The 16,231-nt window shown below is 39.4% G+C and overlaps 1 protein-coding gene across 1 annotated transcript in view; it reads left to right on the forward strand.

Annotated features, from left to right (window-relative positions):
- LOC115435660 (neural cell adhesion molecule 2-like) overlaps nucleotides 1–16,231 on the forward strand; it is a 410,900-nt gene that overhangs the window by 264,822 nt on the left and 129,847 nt on the right. Inside the window, 3 exon segments of the mRNA XM_030158227.1 lie at nucleotides 4,246–4,452; nucleotides 11,005–11,148; nucleotides 14,764–14,901. Of these exon segments, the coding sequence (XP_030014087.1) occupies nucleotides 4,246–4,452; nucleotides 11,005–11,148; nucleotides 14,764–14,901 (489 nt within the window).

Below are 16,231 nucleotides of genomic sequence, written 5' to 3' on the forward strand. Positions count from 1 at the left end.
AAAAAAAAGTAATGAAAATTTCTCCTGTAATATAAACTGTAACTACTGCAGGTAGGACAGTCTGCCCGTTGCTTGCAGATAAGGGCAAATAAAGTATAATTTGCTCCCATAGGTGTTCTGCCCTGAAAGCTTATGCATTTATTATATTTCTCATTAATTTATTGAGTGTCTCTACTGGATGTTACTAAATTAAACACTAAGTAAGTCAGAATATGTTGTTCAAAATGTCTTAATTGTAGCAAGTAGAAGCAGTAAAATGTCAGCAAAACCTCCAACAAATGTGACTAATTATGGAAAACAAGCGCAATTCACCAATTAAAGCTTTTGATTGAAGCAATTAACAACAAAATAAAACACTCAGGGCTTTTTTTGTGTCACATGACTCTCGAGGCAGGTTAAGTGCACCCATGCTCACAGCGTGACCAATACAACAGTGAGTAAACCGGTGTTTAGGTGTGTGTTTAACCTCCCCGGTGACTGAAGTGGCAGACAGCCAGAGCAACTGTTTGCCGCTGAAAGAAAGCAGAGGCAGTTACAAAAGCAGCCTCAGTACAGCTTTTATGTTACCGAGTGTTTTTTCTTTAGATACATGTAGGTCAGACAAGACGATGGAAGGGTCACAGGTGTTACATGGGTGACATTGCCTATCCCAGCAGGCCTGCGTTTATCCACTGGCTTGACATCAGAGCGTAGACAGAGATGGGAACGGCAACACAGATAAATATGTAACTGATCATCGTGACATCTTGTCAAGCTCCACATAAACAAGCTGACGATTAAAATTCTCCGCTCTTGTTTCTCCCTGCTGTCTGCTTCCCTGGAGACCCAAATCAATTACTACAATGGCTCTAGTGCCAGCTATTGCAGGGACGTGGGAGTGTTTCGGCTTGCACTCGGCTCATTTTGGTGCCAAGGGGCAGGCCTGGTCAATAATCTGCCTTGTGCGAAAAGATGCATTTTATATTGTTCCCTCACTGCAATGGAGAATCATAAACAATGGGGGCCTCCAGCAGGAAGGAACATATAACAACAACAACAACAACAATAATAATAATAATAATAATTATTATTATTATTATTATTATTATTATTATTATTATTATAATAATAATTTTAATGTTGTATTTAATGTCATTAATGTGAAGCTGGTACAGCATGTAGAATGAAGGTCAATCTTAGACCCACTTTAAGGTTCAATATCGTTAGCCTCATAGCATAATTGCTTTTGTCTTATTTATTTATTTATTTATTTATTTATTTCAGGTCATAGCCAATTATACAAAATGAAGAAACAGTGTTTGGGGTGTAAAGTTACACAGATATCACAATTTAGCCAAAAATATGACTTGGCCAGTTATGCTTTGAGGCTAACAATATGTGAGATTTGGCCAAGCTAACTACAAAACACAGCAAATAGTTGCCTTTAAATAATTGCTCTATTGCTTATATCCACAATGAAAGCCACAATACACTGATTTCTGTGAAGGATTTGGGTCAGTTTTTGGAAACTCTCACACCCACGTTCGGCAGTGGCTCTTTTAGGCTCCCATACTGCTGCAACAGTGTTAGCCACTGTAATGTAATCAGCCAATATTAAAAAAAAAAAAAAAAAAAACATAAAGAAATTACCACTTTCATTCCATTTTGAGCCTGTGATCATCAGCCAGCTTCTCCAGCAGGCACTTATCTAAGTGGACTGTGTTCCTCAGACAAAGTTGTAGGCCTGATCACATTTAACACAGCAGAGATAGAGCAACGATTTAGAATTATGCACCCAATGGGATCATTACACACTGACGTTACCCTGCATTTTGACCTTAGATTTACTGCTAAAGAAGTGATAAACAGCCACAGATGTCCTGTATAAATCCATTTTGGTTGGATCATTGTGGTTTTGTTCATTTCCAAGTCAAAATATTTTCTTTAGTGTGCATCTCTGCTGAGACATTTTCAATATCACAAATGTTTTCCCATTGCTGTTGTTTGTTTTTCTTATATGCCAGCGCAGAAGGTCTGGAAAATAACATGTTTGTTTTGAGGTTTTTCTGCAGTGCATTGATTTCACTGCTGCTGAAGTTCTTCTTCTGGTGTTTTTATGGTAGTATCTCAATTCTTCTGCAGATTTGGGTGGTTAAGAATGTTTGGTGTGTCTGGAATTGATTTCTGTCGCTCTCTTTTTTCTCTTTTCAGAAAATAAAAATAAAGACCTTCCAGAGAATATTGTGGCATGACACCCACTGCCAGTAGTGGCTGCTTGTCTTGGTCTTATTTAAAGTTTTGTTTCCACATGCTTGTTTGATCAATAAGAAGATTTTTTTACACACAGAAAAATTCTGATTATCATCCTTTTTTGCCTTAAGAAAAATCTCTAATAATGCCAGCTTATGCAGATCTTATGACAGCTATTCATACAGTTGTGAAGACTCGCACAGGGAGGCAGGGTTGAGCGTGAAAACCAGGGCAACGCGTTACAACAAGTCCCGTCCTCTCATATCATCTGTGAAGCAAATAGGTTGTCACCATGTAAGCCGCACTGACTTTAACATATTTAGCTGTCAACAATGGCAAAATGGCAGGAAGTGATAACGTTGTAATGCTAACAGGTATAAACCAATGCCTGTGGCAACGTTAGGCACTTTATGAAGCCACGGAGCTCCAGTGGGAAGGCAAACCGTGTGAAGGGAACACAGCAATGCTTGTGTTTGATTGCCTCATCAGACCCGTTGGCCTCGGAGCTAATGAGCAGCAGACACGCATGCCAAGGATATGATGGTGATAGTGATGCTGATGGCCATCGGAAAGATCATGATGATGATCAGTGTTAGCGTGCTGTTTTGTTAGCTGGAGTCTTATGTCTTTCTTAAGCATCAAGCAACTGTTTTATCATCATTTACCGTTACAGAAGCCAACAAATTCTACAAAACAGCTTCTTTGTTCATAAGTGTACGTGTTCAAGTCATCTCCTCTGAGTTGTAACCAGGAGCTCTTGAACTATCACTACTCTTTGCAGCTGACTGCTCAACAGCTGGAGGTTAAAAGCATTGCTCAAGGGCATCTTGCTGATAGTTACAGAGGGAGAAGAGAGCATTGAAACTGCCTGTCTCCTGCTCTCTGGGGTTAATCTGTTGCCACTGGCTACTGCCATTTTCCTGAACAAGACAAACTTTTATTACCTGTATTTTAAGTTTCAGTTTCTTTGGTTTCCTTAATTAAATCCCAGGGCCTGCCCCCAAGGGACTGGACAAGCGTCTGTCCATCTTCTAGATTCAAGGACTTTAGTTGATTGAAAGACCAAGTAATGGCCCTCCATTCTGACACTTTTATAAGCAGAATTTACAGGCAAAGGACACCTGCTGCTTGCAGATGGCCCTATCATCTCTTCCAGTGGCCAGATGAGTTCTTATTTCATACCATACATATGGGCAATGTTTTAATCATAATAACAGTGAGCTTTTGATCAGGCCTACAATTTGTTTCAGAGTCTGCATTTGTATATGTGCATAATCCTGGAAATGAGAGTGGAATTTACAGCTTGCATATGCCCCTATTCCTTTACAGACTTATTAGCTATGTAAATCCAAGATTATGTCGTAATCATATAATTTCACACCGTCTGTTCCTTTGACAAGTTCCAACTACAATGTTGGGCACTCTTGAGCTGGTCAGAACACCAAGGCTAGCTGTTCTGCAATATAGTGATAGTGATACTGACTTGTAGAATCTAATAGAAACACATCAGCACAATAGTAAATTTACTTAATGGCAACACTATTCGTATCCAATCTTATTTTTATTTATTTTTTTTTTATGAGGGAGTGTTCAGACAAGAGGCAAAGCAGCCAGCTACATTGTGTTTTCCCATGCCTGCGGGATGAGCATTTTCCAGGCTTACTGACTTTATGCACAGACATGCCAAGAAAATGTCATTCATAAGAAATCTAATATTTTAAATTTTGGATGGAAAGTGTTAAATTTACTGCCGTAATTTGAAAAATGCATAGAGCTGTTAGAAGTCAAGATGTGGCAACTTGTAAAGGAAATACACATAATAAACATCCTGAGGCATTTAAATGTAGACATAGAACTACACAGATCCCAGGTGTGAGTGGGTGTAATGCTTAGTACTGGACGTATTGTGAAAAGCAAAAGATGAGTTATGATATGATCTTGACAAGTAAAAGAGAGAGAATGCACTCGTTTTAATCAGTGTTTTTATCTCCTTTTTCTCTCTGACCTTGCCTCTAGCTATCGGCGAGCCGGTGAGGCTGGAGTGGTTCAACCCCCAGGGCGAGCGCATTGTGCCCTCCAAGCGAATGGCCCTCCACACAGAGACATCTAGGTCCAGGCTCATTATTTACAATGCCATCGTCGAGGACGCAGGTATCTACCGCTGCCAGGCAGCCGATGCCAGCGGTCACACCGAGGAGGCCTCTGTTGTGTTGGAGATCTACCGTAAGTCTGACAGATAATATGCACACATACATGTTTGCTTTCAGATGCTCTGTGGCTGCTTCCTGAGGAGATTTTGACATGATGGCATGAAGAGAATAAAGCAATCACATTACTGTTTGGTCAGAAGGATAGAGCCTATTCATATTCTCCTCATCACCACAGCTGCAAGCTATAACAAATGTTACCTCTGCCTGTCTGGATGTGCATTTTAGGTCCATGTGTGCCTTTGGCTTTGTGTGTGAGCTTGTGTAAGAATGTGTGTTACTCATTCTTGTGATTAAAATATAATGACAGCTAGTAATGCCGTGGGACTCGGATCCTGCCAGGCATAATGAGGGATATGGCAGTGAGGGTAACCTGCCTTGCTGACCCATCACTATTTCCTGAGCAAAACTTAATGTTACGAGGCAGAGGTGGCTCAGTGGTTACAAAGACAGTCCCATCGCTGGTCCTGTCCTCACTGAGAGCAGTGGATTAACTGCCATTTGTTCCTATTATAGTGTCCTTGAGGAAGACATCCAACATAACCCCTACTAGCTTGTTCCTTTGATATGCTGTGGAGCCACGATTGAGGATGCTGAGGTTGTGTCCTCCGTGTATTTGATCCGGTCATTCTGAGCTTTATATTTGGCTTCTATTTGACACTTTTACAAGCTGAATTTATTGTTAATAGATCAGTGATTCTCATTCTGACGATACTTCTACAGTTGCTAGGGGGTATGTAAGAAAGAGGTTAAAAAAAACAAACAAAAAAAAAAAAAAACAGCCAAACAGGATTAATAGATGGATTTTCTTCAGTAAGTTGACTGTCAGAAAACCTTTAACATACATGTTACGATTGAGAATACATACAAACTAATTACCTAATGTATGTTTCATGTAAAAAGCTGAATGTAATGGACTAGTAATAAACTAATAGATTGTTGAACATGCACGCTAACATAAATAATAAAATAGCCAGTTAAATGTCATCTATTTTTCATGTAGCTATTAAAAGCAAAAGAGCGACACAACAAGTTATAGAATGAAATAGTGACTGATGATAATAGTTGTATGAAAAATATTGTACTAAGGGAATGTACAAAATTGAAGTTATGGTGTATAGGCTGAATGACTTTTGCTGTCAGTCAATGTTGAGGTAATCTAACTGCAGATAAAAGAGATTGGGAGCCAGTGTAGTAAATATACTTGAACATAAACAGTGAAGTAAAGAAGACTGAATGCAATCCATGATTTTTGCACTACCCATTAGCTCAAGTTGTGCATTTAAGTAAAACAGATTTTACAAAGAGATGGGGTTTTTTTTGGCTACAATGTGGTTTTGGTAAGTTGCAGGGGAAAGATAGCCATGAGTGGAGTCATTATAGTTGGTACAGTCAACCTAAATTATTTGGAGTTGACCTATATGAGAAACTATTACATATTTGAGTGGGTTGGATCAAAAAAATGGCCAAGCAGTGTTCAGACTAAGTTATAAATAACTCACAGAAACATTGCTGCAGGCTGTGATTTATAGTCCACCTTGGCCTCTCCAACAAGGGTGGAAGTCCTCTTATTCCCTGAGTGTCAATAATCTACATTACTGAGCTTTAAAGCATTCATGCTTTGTGCCCCCTGCCTCCAAGCCTAGCAAACTCACTCATGTTCCATCCAATCAACCTCTAACATCAGCATTCATAAAGAAGTGTGCCTCGTGCAGTGAAATCTAAACTCATGGACTCATATGTGAAGTTCTGCTGTTACAACATGCGCCCATTTGATCTTGTGTCCAGTAAGGAGTTTAAGTGCATGCATACTCCACACACTGTCTGCAAACTGAGCCAAAGACCATGCAAAAAAAGAAAAAATGAGTTTACATCACTTCAGTATTGGACTATGGAATTGGCATCACAACTAACATGTGGACACACAGCTTCACTATATTTAACAGGGTGTAAATATTAAAGCTGGAGGTTTTTGGGTCATATCTAGTTTGGATGGTTGATAAATGCATACTTTTGTGGCTTCGGTTTTGCAGACATTAATAAAAATCCATACCCACACATCACTCCTTCAGGACTTAAAAAGACTCATCAAAGGTGTTCACAGTCAAATGTCCCTGTGTAATTTTGTGTTACTGCACAGACTTATGGTAAGTGACAGTTAGAAGCCACTATAGTAATGGCAGCTTATTTGTTCCACATATAAATCCTATGCCATTCCCAGTCCTCTATTTATCTGTGGCAGAGTGACAGGAAATGGGTTAACAGTATAATATGCATGCAGAAGCACACACCTACTTGTGCAAAGAGATTACGTTAAAACCAGTGATTTCTGAGATGTGCATAACAAATACACATGGACTTTGACGAGGAGTCCTCCCCCACTTTAATTGGAGAAAATGTCAAGGTACATAAATTTCATTCTAAACACACATGGATAGAGAATTGTAAGCACACACACTTTACAAACCCTCTCCTACTGTGTGGTTGCCTTTTCATCCTCTCCCGGAGAACCATTAGGGGAGACATCACGGCCTCCATCACACCTGCCACCACTCAGCCTTTGCCTCATTCACCACATAACCAGCTCCCCTACACCATTGTTTCCATGGGAACCAGGCGTCACTCACTCAGGCCCTCAGTGTAGATTGCATGAGCAGCGTGGGGATGAATTCCTGCCGAACGCTCCAGCCAGCAGTCTGCCAGTGCGCAGCCAGAACAGGCCAAGACTCGTCAGGTAGCACACCGGCCTGTGCACGACAACATGTTCTACATGCAATTCATGACCTGTGAGGGGGAAACTGTTGACATCCTCACAGCAGTTACTGACATCTCCATCATGGCGGGTTATAATCATGCAACAAACAGTAGCAAATCACAGTGGATCAGAAACAGACAGACGGGGTGAACCTCATGCAAATATACATAAGCTCCTTCTTGACATTTGTGGAACTTTTCTCTGAGATACAACTCCTGCTGTGCTCTATGGATGATGCATCTCTTAATGTTTTTCCATGAGTGAAAATCTGAGCATACCATTAGTGAAAGCATATACTGTATAAATGAAGAGCATGTAGCTTAGATGTGATCATATTGAGACAAAAGGGTAATGGGTGAAATTTGCCAAGCTAGTGCTATTGCCAACTTATTGAAAAAATTAACACACTCCTAAATGTGCTAAAATGCCACAAGCTAATGTGAGCTACTCGCTAAATATTGATACAAATGATTGTACATTACCCAGCCAAAGTCACACAAATAATCATAGTCACACAAATAATATTTACCTGGATTGTGTCTAGCTGTGATTACTACAATGCCACTCTAAGTCCTTCCATTTTTCCATTACTTCTGGTTTTGTATTAATGGGAGAGTCAGACCACTGCATAAGAACATCCTAAATGCTCTCAGTGGGGTTCAGGTCTGAATTCTTTCACAGTTTTGAGCCCGATGAATTCTGGCATTGTCATCGTGGAATATGCATGTACCATCAGGGAAGTTAAAAATCCATGAATGGAAAAACCTGCTCATTCAGTATATTCAGCGAACCTCATTTTATTGACACATAACGTTGCTAACCCCCAGATCATAACACTGACAGGCTTGTACTGTAGGCACGAGGCATGATGGGTAATCACTTCATCTGCTTCTCTTCTCACCCTGATGCACCCATCACTGTGGAACAGGGTCAGTCTGGCCTCATCAGATCACATGACCTTTTTCCATTGAAACACAGCCCAGTGTTGATGCCCTGTATTAGAGCTGCACAATATATCATTTGAGCATCGTCATCGCAATGTATGTGTGCGCAATAGTCACATCGCAGATCCTGGAATGTAGGAGGAAAATGAACTCAACATGTTGTCATCTAATTTCAACTCGGCTACCTGACACACACTGTGGGCAGAGATCCACCAATCACAGTCGTTCTTAATCAGTTTGCAGAAGCAGACCACGCCCCTTCACATGGAGTGAGTCACTGGTAACAATATTGAAAAATGAGCAACGAACAAGAGAAAATCACCGAAAACAAAGACTTGGTGCCAAAAAGAAAAGCAATGTCAGTTATATCGAATTATTTCAGCTACAAGAAGGATGATATTGAAACATGTGTTCTGTTTCGACAGTGCTTTCCACCCGCTGCCACAATGAGAGGAAACACAACTAATTTGTTTGACCTTTTACGTCGGCACCACACAGCTATTATATCCACCTGAGTAGTTTTTCATATCGCAATATGTATCGCAGGGTTAAAAAAAAATCGCAATGTCAGTTTTTTTCCAATATCATGCAGCCTTATTCTGTATCGAACTGGTGGGTGTTTAAGAAATTAGACGCTACTCATGGCATTAGTTAAGGTTCTGAATCCAGTGGAATGAATCCAAGCCATTACCTATGTGATCAGGTTTATTAGGTGGATACTTTTTTAAACCAGGACAGTGTATTTAATCACTGTAATGTCAACTTCCTGTATAAACACACTAATTACTGGACTAAACGACAAATGGCCTATAAAAAAGAACACCAAATAATGCCATCATTAATGAAGTTAAGTTACACTAACAAGCCAGGTCTTATAAAGAAGTGATGTAAATATAATGATCGTGACAATCTCACCACACACTTCTTAAGAGCCTTGTTCGGCTGTCATCTCAAACACAACAACATTAGAGCTGTCTTGCCGGAGAAAAAAAAAAAAAAACCCTGTTCTTCAACGAACATACACTCTAAATGTCTGAGCTGTCAATCAAATCCTACACAGCAGACATCAACACATTCTGTTCACCCTAAAATCTTATTAATGGAGCAATAATATACAAAATTGCTGCCAAAGCTTTTTTATAAGACTCCAAGAAAAAAAATGATTGACTTAAAAGGTTGATGTTTTTGAATGGGAGTCAAATGGGGACAGCATCTTGTAGCCGTCGACACTTTACTATATTGGCTTTAATTCCAAGCTGCGTTGTTGCACCTTGGGGAAAAGCAGATGATTTAATTTAATTAACTGCAGTAGTTAGTAGCTTAGCAGATACACAAAGTGACAGGAAAGTTGCTTATACAGTGTCTGAGCAAGCTTTTCTCATTTCCCTCCAGTTTATGCGTACCCAAAACAACGAAAAAAACAGTAACCCCGGAAAAGCAATTTTGTTAAATTAGCTAAATCGGCCAGTAAACACTTGATCGTGTCTGCATCCCAGCTGAGAAATGGTCTCATCCACGTACTGTATAAGGCTGGTAGACTCATGTGTGGACAAAAAGCTGAAGAAAAAGTCTGGAGTCAGTAGTGAGTATATTCTCAATTCACCAATGTCAAGTGTGCAGCAGAGTGTTGCTGGGGATAGGATGTTTCTCTTAGTGATTCTCTTGTTGAGCAGTTTGGCTACAAAAGAGATGGATACAAACAGGAGGCGCCAAGGAGAGTGACACCAAACTGTTTGAACCAGAGAGGAGGGACAAACAGGGTAGCGTATTTTGGAAAATATAAAGTGGAACACAAGAGGAAATTGATAAGAAAGCAATAGAATGAGTGACAAAAACATGCAAAGACATCCTTGAAGTAAATGAAGACACTGAAATGCCAGACACGTTCACAGACAGAGGGTGCAGTCGGGGAGAGAAAGCTCATTTTAGGGAGCAGCCTGGCATAAATCACACACCAAAATGCTAATGCTGAGAAGCCTCGCGAACGGAAAGAAGTGATAGGGGAGCTGTCGTTGATTTATGCACACCTTCACAATACAGCACACAGATGATAGCAGGTGGTTGCGTCGCTAGCCGTGCCAGCCGCAGCTCACATAAAAGCTCGCTATCAGAACCGTTCGAGGAGGGATCACGTGGTGTTTGTCGAGGAGTGTTGGTCCAAGAACAGTGTCCCTGCAAAAAAAAGCAATTTGTCAATACACCTGATGTTTGTCAATAGGTAGGACACTGCTTCTAACTGATGCACACGGGAAGCTGTTATTGAAGAATTCCAGAAGCCAACATTTTGGGAATCAAAGGTTGCATGTGTTCTTGTCTTGTTTTGCCAACAAAGAGGCTGCAGGATACTCATTGATTTTTTTTTTTTTTTTCATAGTTGTCATTTGATGCAACTGTCTTCTCTCCAACATGCTGTCTTGTCAGTCCTAGAAAATAAGTAAAGCAGGAATTAGCTTTAGTTTTTTTTTGTTTTTTTTACTGTGTGAATGTATGCCGCTCATACATGTCTAGCGTGTGTTGAGCCTGCTTCAACTGTATGCATGTCTTTTGAGCTTTGGCTAGGAGTTACGTCAACACATGCTCCAACAAAACTCCCAAAAGTACTTTAAAAGAAAACAAATATTCAGCTTTAAGGAGGTAACCTAGATAGAAAATCGGAGAAAAGCCTTTTTTAAAACAACTTTTCTCCAAACCCTGAACATTAAATTATGTCTCCAATCTGTCGTACTTAAAAAGACAGCGGCGCAGCAGTTTTTTATTTTTTATTTTCCTTTTGATGTTCAGACCTGCAATAATTTGTCTTCTCTGAATACTTACTGAAAAGAAGAAAAACCCAAAAAACTGTTCAATCTCCATCTTGTTTGATCTGCAGAGAGGCTGACGTTTCGGGATGTTCAGTCACCACAGGAGTTCCGCCATGGAGAGACGGCGGAGGTGGTGTGTGATGTCATTAGTTCGCCCGTACCCATGGTAGTGTGGTACTACCAGGACAAAGAAATCACAGAGGAGCACCACAGTAAGTTCTCCACATACACCTGCCCTCATTACTGTACTATGACTGTACTATTACTGTTTTATATCACACTTTTTTCCATCTTTTGGGAAGTAAATGGGAGAGAACATTTACTGTAAGATAATTTCAATACAAAACTCCTTTCTTTAGATTGGTCCTTTCAAAGGCTTTTGCAAAATGAAGAGGTAATTACCAAGAAGCACGGGTTCAGAACGTTCTGTCACCTTAATACATATAAGTGATTTCCAATGTAAAGAAAAATGGGACTGTAGATAAAGCAGATAAAATATTATTTTCAGGTCATTCAACGCCATGTACAAACAAAAGAAAAATCAAATAAAAGACAATACAATGGTATTTAACAATTTTCTCTCTATTATTATTGTCATTAGTTGCCTTTGTTGAAGACTCAGCATGGTACCTTTTCGTGGTACTTTTCCAATATGATCTAAAGTGGATCAGACCAGTCAAATAATAACACAATAACATAGAAGTAATGACAAATACAAACTTTTAGAGTGAAAGGCCAGGATCTAATAAGTGGAGGTAATGAAAGCGCAGATGGAGTTTGCTAAGCTGTAATTATTCCACTCCCAGAGTACATTTTTGATCAAAGTCTCTGAAGCATTTCTCTTCAACGCAGTATTAAACTTGGAAAAAGTCCAATCACCATTGAAGTTTGGGTGCCACGTTTACATAGACGTAATGTTACTTATGACACTTAACAATTTAAATCCCTTTAATAAGTTTTGCTTAATGGAATTAAGCTCCTCTAATTCCTTCTGAGATGCCTATTAACGTTTTGCCGTGTGAGCCTTTGAATTTGTGCCCAAAACCTATTTACCCAAAACTATTTATTTGTAGAATGGTCCTTGACCAGGAAATAGACCGAATAAATGCATGGTCGAAAGAAAAATGTTGCAAATAAGAAATGTCAACAGAGCTATTTTGCATGGAACCAGTAATGTCACAGGACGTCTGTGTTTGATGAAATAGGGGAGGCCTTTTTTCTTTTTTTTTTTTTTTTTGACTTTATGAATTACAGACAGGATTGATTCACATGGGATTTAAGTTACACATGATCTCTTTAATTATTACAAATTACCTGAGGGCAGCAGGTAATACTGTACTGCTGTAAATTGAGCTGATGATGAATAAATGCACTATTATACATCTGCTAGCGGTTAGCTATGCACTAATTATTATCCCTTGGCCGAGGGGTATTGTAATTGTTTTGTTGTCTGTCCATCCATCTGTCCGTCTGTTTGTCTGTTCAACAACATAATCGCATTATCTGAAGAATACATTGAGATATTAGCACCAAATTTATACTGTGGATGCTTCTTGGCATGGAGCAGAAGCCTATTGAAAATGGGTGACCTTGACCTACTTTTTCACGGTCAAATGGCCTTGTGCCTTGTGCAGTTATAATATCTTTAGTACTTTCACATTTAAATATGTATGTAATAAGTTTTAAACAAAGACAATCTCATCTAAATTATAGGGCAATAGCTTTCAACAGAATCTTACACTATATTTGGCTGAGGGGTATTAAAAGTGCATAGAACGTTATGTTTATATTAAGTTGTTGCTTTTAGCTTTCTGGAATTTACCCTGGGTTTTCTAAACGCATATACAAGAATCTGTTGTTAAACACAATATGACCTGTTCACATTTACAGACACGTCTAAATCACAGTCTTTGGAGCTGTGGGTCTGTCTATCAATAAATGTGTTTCCATCTAACCGTTTTTATTTGCATTTTCAATGAACACATTTCGAGAGGAAAATGGTGAAAATTTTGAATAAAAATGGATTCATGGTGAAAAAGAACAGAAATAAGCATAAATGCCATGTTAGATGGAAATTAGTAATGAAATGCCAGCACTTGTCAAGAGCTGCAGAAACAAAGATTGTGGAGGATCAGACCAATAGTTCATTCAGTAGACCACAGTTTCAGATCTTTGACAAAAACAAATTACCTCTTATAATCAGCTCCACTTCAACAGCTCAGGTAGTGTGTTATTGTGACAAATTCTATCTATCTGGCATAATCTTAAACCATGATGATGGTAATCATGATGAAGAACCAGCTCTTAATTTTCACTTGACAGTAGAGGATGGAAGCATACATAAATTAGCATCTTCTTTTGCCGACTTTTTGGAAATTCTGGTAAAATTTGAGATATATTTGGATAGAAACCCACGTCATGTTGCCAGGTTATTATCATAAAAATATGAATCAAGTAACATTTTTTTTGCTAAATTCCTTTTTGTGAATATATAATTTAGTTGAGAAGCCAGATTTTCAGGAGCTTTAACGAATGTCAATTAATAAAGTAACTTGCTGTTTAGCTTCATTCTACAGTGATGTCAAATTCACTCTGATGATAATGAATGTTTCATGTAAGCAGTGCACTTAAAAGCATAATTTCTGAATGTAAACCTGCCAAATACACTTGAATTTTTAGTTGATTATGAGTCCCAAAATGCCCCATTCTTCCTCTCATTGAAAAATGCAATACTCTGCCAAAAAATAGGGTTCTCTAGGAAATGCTATTCCGCTCCTTTGTTTGCTTTCACAATAAGACAAGGATATCAAATTCTATGAATAGAAACCCCATCAGCTCTGGAGGAGGCGTATAACTTGGATAGAAACCATGTTAACAAGCAGCTGAGACGATGGATTATAGAGCAGTTGGATGGTAACATTCAGAGACGCTTCATCCCATGAGATAACACGCAAACCAGCACCCTGCAACAATTAAAAAAAGCCTATTTCCAGTAAATGTATTTACACGGTGCTTAGGCTGACAATAATTCGCACTCAGGTTGTCAGGCCTGTGCTGTCCTTTTTGATCTGGAGCCGATGCATATCATTTTTATCAGTTGAGCGCTGTGATCCCACCCAGCGCTGTCTCTGATAGTGTTAAATATCAGGAGGGAGGTCTGCTTAATTTGTAAGAGAGGAGACAGACAGAGGAAGGGGAGCACCTCAGAGGACTGATTCACTCTCAGTAATATTCATTGGTGACAGAAGACAGGTGCAATAGAGGGAACCACCATACTACAATTCCTCATTTCCTCTTCTCCTCCTCTCTGATTTACAACTCTCTACACAGCTTCCCCATCCTCCTCCCTGACAAAATGCATGCCTGAACACTGATTAGAACGAGTGACCCCTTGAATCTCTCACGTTTTTTTAATTGAAATTTGAATCTTCGGTGGCACGGTGATGATGAAACATGAAGAAGAAGGGATTTTTTTTAATCATTTCGCTTTAATTACGATGCATGGGTATAAATATCTTTGCTTGAGAGAAATGAGATGGAGGCCTCCTCATCAGTCGTGGCTAATCTCACAGCGGCCACAGCAGGAGAGTGTGGAACTGTAATTGCAGGAGTGTTTATCTATGCGGACTTTATCAGGTAAATGTGCTGAAGTGAAGATTGACAGTCTAACTACTAAAGAGTGGAGATGGCAATTTTCTCCTGCTGTTTTCCTAACTTTCTTATCTAGCTTCTCTCTTCTTCTATCAAACGCTGTTGTTCTTTTGTCTTTCCCGCCCCTCACTCCTCTCCATCTTCTTTCTTTGTCTTCTTTGTCTTCTTCTGTGAAGGCAGGTTCCAGGTGCTGCCAAACAACAACCTGCAGATCCATCAGGTAACCAAAGCTGACGAGGGCGTGTACCGCTGTGAGGCCAGCGTCGAGACACGCGGGGAGATCGACTTTGTGGACATCGCTGTAGTCGTCAATGGTCAGTTGAATTTGAAGTCCTATATGGCTACTGGACACTGAATCTGAATCACTTTTAATGAGAATTAAAGCTGTTTAACTTTTTAACTGCTTGAAAAAATCTAAAATGACGTTATTTATATATGCAGAAAACAATTTTTTTCCAGTTTGATAACATTTAGGAAACATCCAAAATCAGGCTGCAGGTAAAGAAAATACACCCAGAAAATGAGTTCACCTTGAAATGAGGGGAACTCTTGCATTATCTGTTCTAGATAGATCAAAACCAAAACAGAAAATAACCGATTGCTTCATTTTTTGGTCATGTTTTCTGGATTTGTGTGTGCAAATCAACAATCATGTGAAAGTTTAGTGAGGTGAAGCCCCACTTCTTCTGATTGAACCACACAGGAACTTTACACTTCAGTCAACGTCAGAAGAAAATAATATTTTATCATGTTCAAGTTATACGTCATTCATACATATGTCTTTGTCAGTTTGAAAATGAATTTTTACAAGTCAAGAAGGTGACAGTTTATGGTAAATCAATTGCGGTGTCAGACTGTGTGACATGTCCCAGCAGCTTCAACATGACCGGTGGCTTTTGCATCTTCATACCTTACTCTAGAAGAATGAGGTGAAATATGCCAAGGTAATTATCATTTTAATGTCGGTGACGTGTATCACATGCAGTGAAAGATGAAGTCTATTGAGCTGTTTAACACAAAACTAGATGGTTCTTTTCTATATTGACCACACACTGTGACTTTTTTCAATTGTAAATTTCTACTTTGACATATGGGTGGCTGTGACTCAGTTGGTAGAGCAAATCATCCAATGACCAGAAGGGTCGGCGGTTCAAAACCTGACTCTGACTGTTGAAGTGTCTTTGGGCAAGACACTGAACCCTAAATTGCTCCCAGTAGGGCCTGGAAGTGCCTTGCATGGCAACAGCTGCCTACTGGTGTATGAGTGAATGGGTGATGGGCATTGTAGAGCCCTTTGGGCACCATGAAGGTGTAGAAAATGTGCTATAGAAGTGCAGTCCATTTACCATTTACCATATGTAAATTGTAGCATGTCTCATTGACCTCTGTTCATATTAATAGGAAACAGGACCCAGGCTTACAAATGTGGGAATCTCAGTTTAATAGGATGTGGCAAGGCTTTATAAAGACACTCTGGCATGTGGTCACCAGGATGTTCATCATGACAAACGCTGGTCAAGCTTTCCAACTGAACAGAATCGGATACAGAACTGGCATAATATCAGTGAGAGTCTGGTATTGACTCACTTCTCAAACACAGTAAAAGATCAGGTTAAACTGATATTAAACTCACTAACTGTGGTG

This window comes from Sphaeramia orbicularis, chromosome 2 (genome assembly GCF_902148855.1).
Source record: "Sphaeramia orbicularis chromosome 2, fSphaOr1.1, whole genome shotgun sequence".
NCBI lineage: Eukaryota > Metazoa > Chordata > Actinopteri > Kurtiformes > Apogonidae > Sphaeramia > Sphaeramia orbicularis.